A 17417-nucleotide genomic window follows, 5' to 3' on the forward strand; every position below is an offset into this window, starting at 1 on the left:
AATTGGTATGATTTTTTGTTAATCACTTTTTATTTACTTGCCATTTATCATCTTACTGGCCCTAAGCTGAGCACTTGACTTGTACCATATTTAAATGTCATTATAGATTATTTAAATTCAGAGTTAGAAAAAAATCTTAATACTGATTGAATCTTACTCAAGGTTGGAGGAATCCTACTCAGAATTCTCCTGTATAGTATCCTGACCCATGTTGTCCTGGATTTATATAAATATTAGAGAAAAAAGAACTTTCCATTTTGAAAGTTAAGTCATTGTATTTTCAAACAACTGTAATGATTTTTTAAAAACCACATTAATTATATGAGCCCTCGATTGATTTTCTAGAATGAAAATGGACTTTCTATTTGCATGATTTCCTGTCTTCTGGGAGTCACAAACTCAAATATATTCACTGCTATGCAATTAATGTGCTTGAGTAAAACAAGCTGAGTCTAAAGCAATATGGAGGGGTGAGGACTGTGGCTAATCTCTGTCATTCTCTTAGACTAAACAAAATGCATATGCTGTCTTATTCCCTTTCCCACCAGGTTATCTCCCCTCTCTATGCAATGTTTTTATCAGAATATGTCTTCTTTACCCTGTCTAATTACAGTTTATGAATGGCATGGCAATAGCAAGTGCATAGAGGATTGCTTTCTCTTCACAGAACAAGATGATTCCACTTTTAGAATTTCCACATAATGATCTCATACATTCTTTTCTTTTGTGTTTAGTTGTAGCTAACAAGGAGAATTGATTGTCCTAGGAACATCCCCAGATTCCTTCCAGAAAACTTGTGGGGGGAAGAGTGCTGTTGTTAAAAAGTTACAAGTTTACTTTAACAAGCTTGACTTCAGACTGTCGCAAGCACAGGGGATCACATCCCTATGTAACCTATTTGTACCTTGATATCAGAGAGAACTAGGTCAGTCAACTTTTAATGATGTCCTCGGAGATGTAGTTCTCTGCCTAGGTGTAAATAGCAGACTGTGTTTTATATTCCTGAGGGAGGAGATTACCAGGTTATGAGATACCAAGTAGAAAAGAAATGCTGTCTTCCCGGGCCGACTGGCCTCTTTGGAACCATTGTGCTTTACACGATCAGAGGTCTATAGAACTGAAAATTGTTCTTTGTCTATTTGTTAAAAATTAGACAGGAAGGACTTTTAGCAGTCAAAAAGAAACATATAATGTGGTGATGGGAAGTGTATGAATTTTGGAGTCTGTTTAATTGTGCTCCAGTCCCCACTTTTTTGGGCTCCCCATTTCTTGTTGTAGAAAATCATGTATATCTTCATGGTTTTATGAGGATTAAATACATCTACAAGTTAAGTGATGTTGAATGTATTCCCTTCCCTGAGCTACACAAACATCACTGAAGTTTGCTTCATTTTAATTCATCTGCAACAGAGAAGTGACCTCTTCCTTTCTTTTCCCATTTGTCTGGAAAACTCATGAGTCTTATCCAGATATAGTCATGAGAATTTTTGATCTGGGCGCAGTAAAATTGTTGCTGTTTGATTTTTGTTTACGGTCCTACTGATCCTATGACAACTTTGGCCAGAGCACTGGTGACTCTCCAGCCGGCCCCATAGGAGCCATTCCTGAACCAACTGGGTCATAGTCCCTCTTCTCCACTTCAATATCGCTGGTATCACCAATGATCATATCTCCAATTTTCTTCTTTAGAGTTAGGATATACCCTCTTAGGCTTCTCGAGGCTCTCCCTTTTGTGATCTTGGTGACTGTCCGTATCCATGCTTCTCTTTCTATCTCTTGCAGCTTGCTTCTCCTTTTAGTGGTTCTACTTCTTTCTTCCCTAGACCATGGAATGCAGTTAGTAATACTTGTGTGCTTTTCTCATATCTGAAAAGATATTATCTATAATATTTTCACCAAAAGTACACCATCTACAGCATCAAATTAAATGTCCATAAGTGTTTAAAATTTTATATAATGCCAGGCTGGTGTGGCTCAGTGGTTGAGCATCATTCCATGCACCAAGAGGTTGCCAGTTTGATTCCTGGTCGGGACACATGCCCAGGTTGTGGACCCGATCCCCAGTGGGGTGCGTGCAGGAGGGGTCAATCGATGTTCTCTCTCATCAATGTTTCTATCTCTCTCTTTCTCTCCCTTCCTCTCTCTCTCAAATCAATAAAGAATTTTTTTTTTTAAATTAAGTAAACTTTTATATAATGGCTAAGCTACATCTTCCTGGTGACCCACTATCACCAGAGCAAATATAATTGTAGTTGAACTCTCCCTATTCCCCTTGGCTTTTTGTTTTTATTTCGACCTAAGACCCTTTCTCTAGAGTGAGAGAAGTGCTGTAAAGAGTGGCTGAATGAGCTGATATATTTAATCCTCACAATAAGTAAGAAAGCTGAGTCTCAGAAAAGTTAAATTACTTGCATAGGCACAGATGAGTAAGGTAGATATGGAGATGAGATTTCAGTCATAGTCTGCTGAATTCACTTATATATCCAGTTAACAGCTTTGGAGCAATTCTGAGGTTAAATTTTAATTTTCTTGCCCTCTAATATCTTTAATTTCCCTGATTCAGGTGCAACTGGACTTCAGGTATTTTCCTTCTTACTAGCAGGTAGTAGAGGAAATATTTCTTCATAGTCAAGATCATGGTTTGAAAACTAGCTTTGCGACTTGGGACTTGTATGATCTTAACTTCTGCGAGTCTTAGTCTCTTCATCTGTAAGTTAAGAGCAATGAGATATACTTTTCAACATTATTGTGAAAATTTAATAAGAAAGAAGATGTAAATATAAAGCATGATGCCTTGTGTATTGACTTAGCATTCAAAGTCTGTAGTTCCTTATTTTTATCTTCCTTTTCCTTTTGTTTCCTTCATTGTCTCTTCTTTATGAGGCTGCTTTCTATAAAAAAATCTAAAAATGAAAATCTCCTTAAAAAAACTGCTTTTTCTATATCTACTAAATTTTAATATAGAATATCCAATTATATTTCATTTCCTAGGAGGATTGATATTGAAAATACCTTTTACAAAGACTGTATCACAGCTATCAACCAATCAGCATGACTAGCTGTTTACAGCTGGTATTGTGATACTAGTGGGTGCATGCTCAGGTCTGGTTTTATGAGGTTTTAATTTTTTTGTTTGTAATTTTTTCTCTGATCTATAAAGCAAAGCTGAAATCTAGCTGGCATACATTTATTATGATTTATTGGACTACTTGCTATAGAAGTTGTTAAATATTTTTTAATGTTATGGCTACTTGTTAGTCATTTAGAAGTGTTATCTCTGGTTATAGAGTTTTTAAAATTAATTACTTTTAATTTAGTTGGAAGCATATAGACTGTTTAATACGATTTCTTTGAAATGTGCTGATTCTTGCTCTGGTCTGTGTGGCTCAGTTGGTTGGAGCATCATCCTGTAAACGAAAGGTGGTGGGTTCATTTCCTGGTCAGGGTATACCCAAGTTGCAGGTTTTATCCCTGGTCAGGGCATATGCAGGAGTCAACAGATCCATGTTTCTCCCTCATTCTCTTTCTCTCTCTCTCCTTCTCTCCCTCCCTCCCTCTAAAATTTCCTGATTTATGCTTTCAGCCTAACAAAATAACAAGTTTTGCATATTTTTTGTGTGCTTTAGAAGAATGTGTAGTCCATAATAGTTGGGTTGTTAAACTTGTCAGTTGTTTTGTTCAAATCAAAGACTTCTCATATCCTGTTTGTAACTTCAGATATTTCTATATTTTTGGAACTAGGTTTTCTGTTCTCTAAAGTTGGGGAAATATTAGCTACTTAAACAGTTATAATGAGGATCTAATAATATGATCTTGATAAATTATTTTGGAAAACATATGTACCTTTCTGAAGTTTTTTCATTCAATTACTTACTTACTTATGCATTGATTTAACAGATTTATAGAGATAATGCACTATGTGCCAGGAATAGAACTTAGGTAAGTGCTAGGTGTGCATTAGTGAAAAAAAATAATTATACTTATGTTTCACTCAAGGTCCTAAGTTTGTCTCTTCTCACACATATTTCAGGGTCTGGTATACCTACTCAGGGTTTGTGGGTTTTTTTTTTTAATATGATTATATAATAATAATTATTATTTTAGAGTGTTCTAAAGAGGCTTTCATAAATCTACATTTTAGATACAAGAAAACAACTGCAAAAGAAATACAAATATCTTGCCCACTAACTTCTGTTATTTAGTTGTATATGAAAATGATAGCCTAACCAAATTTATTGCTTGCACTCTATTTTATTCACTACTTTTCTCAAGCAGAGAATTGAATACTTTATTGCTTTTAAAGATCCCCAAGACAGACTAAAGACTTGACAGGGCTATTCATTTATCAGAAGTAAAAGCTGAGAAACACATTCAAACCTCCGAGGAGGTGGCACTGGTAACTTCTGGCTCTGAGTCATAGAAAAGAAGAAATGAAAACGGAAACCAACACTGGAAGCAACGAAGGAGCTGCCATGGTCATGGGGAAGAACCATAGCTGGCCTGATGCTGATGGGAATAAGAAGCACATAAGGAGGTCCCTTATCTTCATCCAACCTACTTCCATCCTCTCTGTAGCAACTCTTCGGGGACAATTTAACAGAAGCTAGGTAGCAAAGGAGAAATGTGGTTTTCATTGTGCCAATCCTAATTCACAAAGCAAAGCATAGACAATAGTTTCATAGCATCAAAATTACTCCATAAAAATAAGGATGAAAATCTTGTGCCTACTCAAAGCTTTATGACCCATTAAAGTACACCCAACACTAATAATAATAAAACAGTTCATGTTTATTGGACGTTTAGTATGCTTTAGGCACTTTTTAGTGCTACCCATGAATTAACTTATTTAATCTTATGAAGAAACAATAATTATCTTCTAACAAGAAAGGAAGATATTCTGGACCTACTGTTAAAGTTTAGAAGTAGTTATGGTCTTTTACTTTAGATTTGTGTTCTAAATTGAAATTCTCATGGACTCCTCAAAGGGCTAGCTAGATCTGACTCAATTCCTTCAGTGGCTATGGGTCTTCCATTTCCGACGTTGGCATTGCCCCACAGGGCTGCATACTGAACAACTTAACTCTTTGCCACTTCTAATCCTCTTCTTGCAGTTTCTGTTGGTTACCAGTTGCGTCTGGTTCTCCTACTGCTTAAGAGCTGTGTGATTCAATGCAGAGTAGGAAAGAAGTCTTTATCACAACCTGGTCACTTCTCAGAGGCCAAGAGGAGTTCTCTGCTACCATGTCATGTCTATTTTATTAGGTTAAAACGTAGAGTACATTACTAGGGGACTTAGTCTCATTACGTATCAAATCCAGAAAAGTTATGAAAGCTGGCAAATGAAACCTATTGTTCTGCATTATAATACACATCACATAAAAAAAAAGGTAGTACTTTTATTATTAAGGGACTTCATGTGATAAAATTCCAATATAGTTTATTTTGCTGCTATTACATTGCATCAAATTTCTTTTTGAATAAGCTTTGTTACCTCAGAAATGACAGATATACATTTCTAGTTTTATAGATGATATGATTCAGTTATTTACTAAAAAGTGTTTATTATGCATCTATTGTATGTCATGTTCTATTCTAGGCCTTTGGGATGTTATAGAATAATAAACACAAGTTTCTACTCTCAGGGAGCTTATATGTGTAGTAGACACAGATAGTAAACAAATGAACAAATTAAAAATAAATGTATATCATGAGCTGATTAATCATTACTTTGAATAATTAATAATGTACTTATTTTAAGTTACAAGTTCCTTTCTAGAACACCTTTTGTGTTTATTATTTTCTGAAGGTTTAAGAATGATTATGTTTTGCTGGGGCTTCCTGAGATATTTTCAACATTTTGCATTCTCATAATAGTGTTCTTTAAAATGACAAGCATGTTTTATTTCTGCAGTTAGAACTAATAGTAACAACAGCAACCAAAATATTTTTATTTTATTATTTTTGAATGATCTTAAAAAACTGATTTGAGAGAGAGAGAGAGATTGATTGATTGGTTGTTTTACTTATTTATGCATTTATTGATTGATTCTTGTATGTGCCCTGACCAGGGATCAAACCTGCAACCTTGGTGTATCAGGACAGTGCTCTAACCAACTAAACTACCCAGCCAGGCCCAAAATATATATATTTTTATCCTCACTCAAGGACATTTTTTCATTTTTTGTTCAGATGGAGTGGGAGGGAGAGAGAGGAAGAGAGAGAGAGAGAGAGAGAGAGAGAGAAACATCGACGTGAAAGGGACACATCGAGTGGCTGCCTCCCCCACAACCCAACCAGGGTTGGAGACAAACCGCAACCCAGGTACATGCCCTTAGCAGGAACCGAACCCAGGTCTCTCTGGACCACAGGCCGACGCTCCAACCGCTGAGCCAAACCGGCCAGGGTCCAAAATATATATATATTTTTTTTATCCTCACCCGAGGATATTTTTCCATTTTTTGTACAGATAGAATGGGAGGGAGAGAGAGGAAGGGAGAGAGAGTGAGAAACATCGATGTGAAGGGCCGGGGACAAACTGCAACTGAAGTACGTGCCCTTAGCGGGAACCAAACCCGGGTCTCTCCGGACCGCAGGCCGACACTCTAACCACTGAGCCAACTGGCCAGGGCCAAAATATTTTTATAACATGATTTTGAATGACATAGTGAATTTATTTTCATGTGGCAATTCTCTCTATTTGAATTTTGTGTCTGCAGTCACATAGTGTAAATCACTATTCATTTATACTCCATCAGAGAGGTTTTTCCTGCCCAGCATGTTCTTCACCGCAGTCTTGACATCCTTGTTCCGCAGACTATAGATGAGAGGATTGAGCATGGGAGTCATCACTCCATAGAAGAGGGAGATGAGGGCCTCAGTGATGTCTTGATTATCTGTACCAACAGACCTTTTAGACTTGGGCTTTGAATACATGAAGAAAATGGTTCCGTAGAATATAATCACCACTGTCAGGTGTGCTGAGCAGGTGTAGAAGGCTTTACGTTTTCCTTCAGTGGTAGGGATCCTCAGAATAGTGGCAACAATAAAAATGTAAGAAAAGGATATGACTAGCAATGGAATAACTAGAACAGTCAGATTTGAGCCTGCCATGCTGATCACATTGATTGAAATGTCAGCACAGGCCAGTTTTAGGATAGCCAGAATTTCACAGACAAAATGGTTAATGACATTGTTAGCACAGAATGGTAATTGCATTGCGAGAGATGTCTGCACCACCGAATCTACAATCCCAGAGACCCAGGACCCAGCTGCCATGAGCACATAGGTACCTTTGCTCATGATGACAGGGTATCTCAGTGGGTAGCAGATGGCCACATAGCGGTCAAGTGCCATCATTCCTAGAAGCATACACTCTGTGGCCCCCATGGCAAAGGAGATAAACATTTGTACCATGCACCCAGAGAAGGAAACATGTTTCCTTACTGTCAGAAAACTGTCAAGAATCAGTGGGACAGAAGAGCTTGCATAGCAAATGTCCAGGAAGGAAAGATTACAGAGGAAGAAATACATGGGGGAGTGCAAGTGAGAATTGTAGATGATTACCGAGATAAGAACTCCGTTTCCCAGTAGGATCATCAGGTACATCCACAAAACTAGCACAAAGAAAACTGTCTGGAGCTTTGGGTGGGCAGAAAGTCCAACCAGGACAAATTCTGTTAATATGGAATCATTTGTCCTTTCCATATTACATATGCCATTTCTCCAACAGCACTCTATGAACGATAGAACAGAAATTTGTTAAAACAGTGTAGGTAGGAGCTCCTCTTTTAATAACCATATTGTGTGTTACTGTAGTTCTTTAAGGATTTGGATGCATCAATATAACTCTGGGACAAATTTCTTACTGCAAACCCAAGCCTTTAGACCTGGAATCCGAATCTGATTTTCTCAGGGTTGAGAGAGAACACATTTGATTATGGGATTTTAGGATCCAAAACAAGATTATTATCATTTCTACTGGTTCTGCCTTTAATGCATTGACTGCAAATCAGTGGCCCAAAGCCTGGGTGCAGCAGACAGATGTGCTTCGTTCGGCAGTGATTCCTGCACTATGCTGTACTTTAAATGAGAGGTCAACATTGTAAAAGTAGGAGATACGGCATAAAAATCTCTATTTTTAGCTTATCATCCAATAAGTTATAATATTTGAAAACATTGGACTCAGTTGAGCTCAGTTATAGCTGATGCATTGAGCTCAGTTATAGCTGTTGCATTGGATTTGAAGCATGTTCTCCATTCTTCCAGAATACCCTCCTCTCTCTCTTATCTGTTGATCTCAGTAATTTATATTACTTGTATATGTATTTGAATGTTTGACTCAAGGCTAACTTTATCCACTAGGTGCAGTAGACCTACCATACTGTTAGGAGACTATAAAAATGTTTTGATTTCTTTTAAAATCTGAATAGAACCATGAATTTTTAAATTTCAATACATAGTATTAGTATATTTATCTTTATGCCAATGAAGATGTAAAATATAATAATATTACTGCATGGAAGAAAGGGCCCTTAGAGGCAAAGTGTCTTGGGCCCATCAAAATCATAACGCAGTCCTGTGTGGTTGAGTCTCTTTTAAGAGATTAGTATGGTGTGTTGGTGGTATAAGTAGTCATTATATATTTGCATATTGTCTCATTGAGGACGATAGCCTTATTGAAAGATCATATATTTATATTGCACCAGTATCTACTTCAATTTAATGAGGAACTTTGTGTTCAAATAAGTGTTTTTTAATAGAAATGATTGAGAGTACTTATAGTCAATTTATAATGAATAGAGAGATGTAATGTTGTGTATTGTAGGCTCCACCTAACTTGTTTATTGCCACTTCATGCAAGAATTATCACTTAGGGATCAACTTAAGAACAGTGCTTTAATTAAAAATGTATATGTTTAATTCAGCCAGTGACATGCAACTATTATTTTTTAGCAAATAAAATTTACACAGAAGCATAATATAGAAAACAATAAAAAGGAGAGTTTTTCTGGTCAAAGTTACATTGTTTTGCAGGGAAGGAAAAAGCACTATGATTCAGTACCTTATTTACTTTTCCTCCCTTGATTTTGTTTCCAAGGTGTATAATTTGAAAACTGATGTAGTAAGTAGGGAGTAACATTAATAATTTGCACTTTAATAATCTTATTATTAAAATAACACAATTAATTATCAATACAATAGTAATATATGTATTTATTATCTATGCCAAATACATTTCTAAATGCTTTTTTCCACATAATAATCCAAGGAAGTAAAGGAACTACTATTGTATGCATATGGATTATTCTTATTAACCTATCCTAAATATTTGCTAAACACCATCAGTAAATCTTAAGAGTAAATAAAAGAAAAAGTAATTATTTTACTAGATAAGAAATAAATTTGGTGAAGGTCAATTCATAATTTTCATATAAACTCATTGAAGTTTAGAAACAGAAGGTTACTTCCTAATCATAAAAGGAAACTATATATGAAAAATCAGTAGCAAATTACTATTTAGTAATAATTGAAACAATTTATACATTCTCATTAAGATCTGTAATAAGGATGCTCATTCTTATAGCTACTATTTAACATAGACTTGGTAGTCCTGTTCAAAATCATAAGATAAGAAATGGTAGAAGTAGCAATAAAAGGAGACTAAAAATGTATAAGACCTAATAAGAGAAAATTAGTTAGACTTCTGAATATAAGATTAATGAAAAAAATCAATAGTACTCTTTATATTAACAATGAATGATTAGAAACATAATGGAAATTAATAAAAATAAAAATATGAAGCATCTGTATCTTAACAGCATGCACAAAATATTTACAGAAATCATTTAAAAATTATAATAAACAGCCTAATAGACTACATGTAATTAAAAAGTAAACATGTTAATAAGTAGTCTAAAAATATGAGGCTATCATCCCCCCCAAGTGAGTCTATATATTCAATTAAATACATTCAAAATTTAGCTGGATTTATTTTGAGAGATATGAGCACTCATTCTAAAATGTATATGAAGAATAAAAAGCACACAACTTTCACTATTAAATTTATAAGAGAAAAATGAGGGGAACATCCATATTTAAAACACACTGTGAAACCACAGTAATAAAAATATCATGATAATGGTGGAGAAACATTTAAATAGTCTGGAGGAAAAGAAAAGAGCTCTCAGATAAAGACCCACGTTTGTATGAGAATGACATATAAAACTGTTACCCCAAAGCAATGGGGAAATAACAGCTTTAGTAGATCGTGTTAGGAACATGCTCTTTTATATGAAAAGATAAAATAAGGTTCTTAGGTTACCAGATGGATTAACAATTTATGTGTAAAGAAAAAGTATAATTTAATAAAAGACTATAGAAAAACTCATAAACTTATAGTACAGAAAAAAAAAAAACCTTATAAAACATAAAGCTTTAAGCCAATAGAAAGTTAGTCAAAGGATAGAAATCAGTGATTCACAGGAGGGTTTTTCTAAATGGCTGACAATTCTCACTCTTAGAAAATCTGAAAAATGTTCATTAAATGTTCAAAAAACAGCCATGAGATGTCATTCATTTTTATTAGAAAAGTAGATGATACCAAATGTTGGCAAGCATATGGGGAGGTAGAATCCTGGTGGGAGTATGCTGGAAAACTCTCTGGCTGTATTAAAGTTTGGTAGGTCCCAGTGATTCCAGTCATGAGATTATGTCCTACATAAGTTCTTGTCCAGGACTGTAAGGGGAATAACGTAAGGGTCATTGCATTTATTTGTGGCAAAAGTGGTTGGAGGCAACCTGGATGCCCATCATCAGAGGGATGGTTCTGCGGCATGTGAGCATGCATTATGCAACAGTGTGCAGAAGTGAGAAGCAAATGAGCTGAATGTTTACACAGCAACGTAAATAGATCCCTGAAAAAGTGTTTACAAAGGAATCAATATTGTGATTGATAGCACAATAAAATCCATATATAAATTTAAAATACATATTTCACAGGAGAATGCACATTTTTAGGAACAAATCAAACATAATTATAGGTTGAAGAGGGAATATTAGTGGCATCAGTGATTATGGGAGAATAATAGGAGGCTTTTTAAGGAGTGAGGAAAATAATCTGTAAAAGAATATAAGATAAAATATAGGAGAGCATGATTAAGTAAACTCTAAATTTAAATGGAAACAGACAAATAATACATAAAATCATAGCAATATAAGGCATATACCAATGAAGGAGCTCTGATCAGAAATGTAATTCAGCACTGGCCAGTGCGGCTCAGTTGGAGCATCGTCCTGTAAACCCAAGTATTGCAGGTTCAGGGTACAAATAGGAGGTAACCAGTAGATGTTTCTCTCTCTCTCTGTCTCTAAAAAAAATCAGTAAAAACATATCCTTGAGTGAAGATTTTTAAAAAAGTAAATGTAGTTCAATAGAAAGGACTACCATAAATGTAAAAAAAAAAACAAAATGAAAAATTGACTTCTGACACCAAAAAACAATACATAATGGAGTGAAGGGGGGAAAAATTAGGACACTTAAAATGGGTTAAAGCTTAGTTAGACCAGACATTTTAAACAATTAAAGTTTTAAATCTAGTTAAAGATAAAGAAAGGCAGTCATAAAGTGGTCGGTCAGTAATGAGAATGGAAGGAAGTTCCCAGGGTTAATGAGAGGCAGTGCTTACCCATTTTATCTCGTCCCATTGGAAAGGTTATAAGTAATGTAGAGATAGATGAATCTGGCATTTCTGTTAGCCTGAATCCACTAAATATGCTATTCATATAAGTAACCACTTTGATTTGGCCCAGTCTTCCCCTTCTGATGAGGAGGCAAAAAGGAAGAAAAGAAAGAATGGACTGAGCAGAGGAATTAAGTGGCTGCTCCCACACTGGCCTTTGTGTTTCTCACTGTAAAGCACGGCGCTCTGCTTCATAGCAGCATGTGTGATCTAGTGAGAATCGACTCCTATGAATGAAACCCAGCCTCTTCTTGCTTTAATTATTTTGAACTCAACAATTATTTTGAATATAACAATGCAGGTGATATGGCATCTCCACTATTTTTTAAATCTTTTCTTTTAATGTGGTGGTCATAGCAACTGCTGAATATGGTTAAATATTTGCATTGCATTTTCTTTTTTTTTTTTATCCTCACCGGAGGACATTTTTTTTTTTTTTTCCATTTTTTGTTCAGATAGAGCGGGAGGGAGAGAGAGGAAGAGAGAGAGAGAGAGAGAGAGAGAGAGAGAGAGAGAGAGAGAGAGAGAGAGAGAGAGAAACATCGATGTGAAGGAACACATCAAGTGGCTGCCACCCGCACGACCAACCAGGGCCGGGGACAAACTGCAACCGAGGTACGTGCCCTTAGCGGGAACCGAACCCGGGTCTCTCTGTACCGCAGGCAGACGCTCCAACCGCTGAGTCAAACCGGCCAGGGCTGCATTGCATTTTCATACAGTTGGGACAGAGAATTAATTTTTCAGTAGATTAGGGGTCCAATAATAGTGTTAGAATTGCTTGGCTGCTGAAGAAGGGCTAACACATCTGTTTTGCAGTGATGTCTCTAAGAGCACCGACTAGAGGTATCAAATGTTCTCATTCTATTCGCTGGGGGGAGTGGAGGAGAGGCACAATTCAACCCCATGGGTCAACTGTAAGTGTTTTTGAAGAGGTAGGTGTGGCAAAAGAGCAAAATATTTTATTTTAGAGTACCTGGGTTTGAAATGCAAAGATTTACAGCCTCCTGTCTTTTCTTCTTTAAATGATGCCAATTCCTACCTAAGAGCTTTGTTGTGAAAATGACCCAGCAGTGTCCTAAAATATAATGCAAAGCTTTATGACCCTAAATAATGAAAAACTGACAGATGCGAAAATTAGATATATCAAGTTAAAGTATATAAAATTGATATCCTACCCATAATTTGAAAAAGAAACCAATATTTATAAGCGAAGAAGATGAAATATTATGTTATTTATATACCTTTGAGCCTGAGGAATGGTTTCCTTTCCTTGATTTGAGATCAGTCTTCTTCCTCAATGGTTGTTTTGCTTTACAACTTTAAGAAATGCTTTCTATTTTATGCAACAATCTGCAGGACAAATTGAGGAGATACTGTTGAGGTTTAGACAGTAAACCAGGAGCTGTAATTATTTTCTTCCAGTTTGGACTTACCAGTTTATTCCTCAGGTAAAACGGATAGCTGAGTTTATTTCAAGTGTTCTGACGCTCAGGCCCAGAGTTCAGTCTCAGGAAAAAAAAAAGAGGAAGAAGTCCATAGATCCTGGTGCCTTTGTGGTTATCTGAGTGTTTCTCTAGATTTTGAGCTCCAGAAACATCCTCCAAAAGGCCAGCCATTACCATAGCAGGGCATTTTAAATCTTTTCGGGGTGAGTCAGGGAGAGGTCCAGTATTTGCAGCAAACTAAAGTTACTACAGTAAACATGGAGAATTAAAAACTTTCCAAAACTCCAGGGAGAATGCAGTTGGATCCAATTATATCATATAATTGGTACATTGTTGTTGCAAAGCAACCTAAATTTTGTATCACTGTCTACAGCTACATCATCACAGTATTTGAACATTTAAGGACTCAAACAGAAAAAGTTTTTAATAAGTATTATTTTATTCTTTTCTGAAATTATCTGACAATGCCCTATGATTAATTGCATACACTCTCTTTATTGGCATAGAGTTTTCAAATATCTAAAGTTGTTCTCAAAATACTACCATGAGTTATACAATTTTCCTGTTATGTAGATACAGAGTCTGAGACTGAAAGTTGAAATATTTTGCTGAATATTGCCTAGCCAGTATAAGATGGGGTAACACTGTTCTGAAATCCAGCTTTTATGACTCCAGCTCTGCAATATATTTGCAATGCTGCCCCACTGCTCACCAATGAGAACTTGAAATGAGCTTTTTGAGTATTGCATCCCCACTCTGCAATGAATGCAAGAAAAATTAGGTTAGAAGATTTTAATAACTTAAACTAAAATGTCAATAAAAAGTTAAAACTAAGCTTTATTTTTCCCTCTAGATCCAAAAAAGAGTTAAAGCATGTGGAAAAAAATGTAAACTTTTATAAAAAACAATTTCTCCTTGACTTTAATAACAAAGGTCTACATTCAAACTCAAATTTTGTCCCAGAAATGAATCCTCCTTCCCCAATATTTTTCTGTTAATGCTTTTTCAGACAAGCCTACTTTTTCAGATTAGTAATTTCTCTTTAACCTTCTACATATGTATTCTTTAGTTCACTCCAAATGTTACCAGTTTATGCTGTCATTTAATGCTACTTAATAATAGACAATACCAAGTGGGTGGGGGAAAGTGACATTTTCACTTTACATGTATTTGTTTTATATAATCCTTATTACGATTTTATGAGATATATACTATCATCATCTTTATTTTAAAGATTGAATAACTGGGGAACAAAAATATATTATTCATTTCCTGTGATATGTACATGCAACAAGTTTCCTTAAAGAGGCTGAAAACCACTTAAAGGCAGAGAATCTTCTATTTTGCTTTTCTGTATCACAGCAACATCTCAAGATGTATCTTGAGCATGGTGAACACTAAGAATATGTACTTGTGGGCAGATGGACAATTTTACCATATACATTTAGTTCCTCAAATGTACTCCATATTTTATATACTATGAAATTATATGTTACTTTAATGTTTATAGTTTTTGTCTGCAGTGGTACTTGTCACTGAAGGGCCTTTGGAAAAACAAAGAATCCTGAGTGGAGGCAGAGCTCAATTCCTCTTTCCCTAAATTCTTTCTCTGTTCTTTCAAAAACTTGGAATCTATGTGTTATGTGTCCTTCTGAATGACATATAACATTGTGTTGATATCATACAATTATATATTATAATATGAATAATACCATAGTATTAGCTAACACCTCTATCACATCACATAATTATCATTTCTTTTTTTGTGGTGGAAATATTTAACATCTAGTCTCTTAGCAACTTTCAAATATATAATAATCACAATGCTGTGCATTAGATTTTCAGATCTTATTCATCGTCTAACTGCAGGTGTGTACCCTTTGACCAACATCTCAATTCCCCCACGCCACAGCCCCTGGTCACCACCATTCCACTCTCTGTTTCTATGAGTTTGGCCTCTTTAGATTCCACAAATAAGCGATACACAGTATTTGTCTTTCTCTGTCTGACATCTCTCTCACCATAATGCCCTCAAAGTTCATTCACGTCGTCCCAAATGGCAGGATTTCTTTCTTTCATATCGTAGAATACTATTTCATTTGTGTGTGTGTGTTACATCTTTATTCATTCATTGATGGACACTTAGGCACTAAGGTTGTTTCCATAACTTGGCTGTTGTAAATAATGCTGTAATGAATATGGGAATTCAGATATCTTTTTGAGATCCTGTTTTTATTTCCTTTGGGTATATATCCAGAAGTGGAATTGCTGGATCATATGGTAGTTCTATATTGAATTTTTTGAGGAAACTTCATACTGTTATACTGCTTTTCTGGGAGCTGAAGCAATTTACCCCCCCCCCCCCCCGCAGTATACAAGGTTTACCTTTTCTTCACATCCTCACTAACACTTATCTTTGTCTTTTTGATGATAGCCATTCAACAAGTGTGAGGTGCTATATCTCATCATGGTTTTGATTTAAATTTTCTGCAGATTACTGATGTTGAGCATCTTTCTGTATACCTATTGGCCATCTGATTTCTTTTCTTTTTTAATTAATTAATATATTTTTGTTACAGATGTTTCTCCTTTTTCCCCCTCTGTCCCCAGCTTTCTTTGGAAACATGTCATTCAGTTTTTGTGCCCATTTTAAAATCTGATTGTTTTATTTTTCGTTATTAAGTTGTACAAATTTTTTATATATTTTGGATATTAATCTCTTATCTGATATGTAGTTTGCATATATTTTCTCCCACGACATAGGTTGCCTTTTCATTTTGTTGATTACTTCTTTCGCTATACAGAAGTTTTTTAGTTTGATGTAATCCTATCTGTTGATTTTTACTTTTGTTGCTTGTGCTTTTGGTGTCATATCTAAAAAATAGTTGCCAAGTGAAATGTCAAGGAACTTTTTTCTTATGTTTTCTTCTAGGAGTTTTAGGACTTCCTCAATCTTTTCTATTGTTTTCTGGTCTCTATTGCATTGATTTCCACTTGGGGCTTAGTTTGCTCTTTTTGTAGGTCCTTGAGGTGTTAACTTAGGTTACTTGAGATCTTTTTTTTTTTTTAATTGATATATGCATTTCTCATTGTAAACTTCCCTCTAAAACCTGTTTTTAGCATCCCATAGAATTTTCAATGCTGTGTTTTTACTTTCATTTGTTTCAATATATATTTTTATTTTCTTTTAATTTTTTTGACCCTTTGATTGTTTATGAGGTTGTTGTTCAGTTTTCACATATTTGTAAATTATCCAATTTACCTCTTATTGTTGATTTATAGTTTCATATAACTGTGATCAGAAAAGATGTTCAGTGTGTGGCTCTAAGACAGGTGCCATTTTCCGCTCATGTACCCAACTGGAGCAGAACCCTTCCTTTACATGGCCAAATCTTGGTCTGTTTGTGCCTAATAAACTCTGTTGGTCTCATCCTGATGACTCCTTAAATCCCAATTCCAACACAAAGGTATGCAAACCCCCAGCAGGTGGCAGCTCAACTTGGTATACCTGGGGACATTGCTGAATGGCTTCAGACCCAGCAATGACAATGAGTTTGGAACCTGTATCAGTTAGGTGAACACCATTTGCCCCTACCTGGTGACTCACTGAGAAACTACCTCATGCAACTCAAGTACCGCCATAGGCTCTTTCAATGCCTGAGCCTAATAGACAGTCAACAGGTGGAGGCAGGCAGAGGCTGATCTTGGGGTGCCTTGGAACTTTTACTGACCTGCCCCTGGTATAATTAAAGCTAGAGTTGGTGCACATCTTAGTCCTTCCTGCATGCACCAAGGCCCAGCAGAGGTAGCCACAAACTGTAGGTCGCTTGTAGCTCCAAACAGGTTGCCCAGGGTGAGTCACAAGCAGTGTCTGATATTTCCCTGTACTAGATAGAGTCCCTCCCAAGAAGCCCAGAACCAACACACAAAGTGGTCAGCTTCAGACAACATCAGACCTGAATCCAATAAGCTTCATAAGTGGCATATCCAAGAGAAGATCTGGACAGGCACCAGACTCTGCTGAGGCAAATTTTGCTTCATGTGGTCAGCATCTGCATAGCACCTTACAGGCTGGGTAATGCCTCACAGTCAGCCAGCTTAGGGCCAAACCCACTCACGAACAGGCCAATAGCAACAAAAACTCAATTATAACAGGAGGGTCTACTTAACCCACAGAAGGGATATTCCTGGAGCACCCAGATCAGGTGATCAAGGAGATTGTTCTGCTTGACCC

The 17417-nt window shown here is 36.0% G+C and overlaps 1 protein-coding gene across 1 annotated transcript; it reads right to left on the bottom strand.

The window, feature by feature from the left end:
* Positions 1-6741: 6741 nt before the first annotated feature.
* LOC118629900 (olfactory receptor 13C8) lies at positions 6742-7704 on the bottom strand. The gene has a single exon (XM_036261615.1). It carries the CDS (start codon positions 7702-7704, stop codon positions 6742-6744), a length of 963 nt encoding a protein of 320 aa, XP_036117508.1.
* Between the last annotated feature and the right edge of the window lie 9713 nt (positions 7705-17417).

This window comes from Molossus molossus, unplaced genomic scaffold (assembly GCF_014108415.1).
Source record: "Molossus molossus isolate mMolMol1 unplaced genomic scaffold, mMolMol1.p scaffold_m16_p_14, whole genome shotgun sequence".
Classification (NCBI taxonomy): domain Eukaryota; kingdom Metazoa; phylum Chordata; class Mammalia; order Chiroptera; family Molossidae; genus Molossus; species Molossus molossus.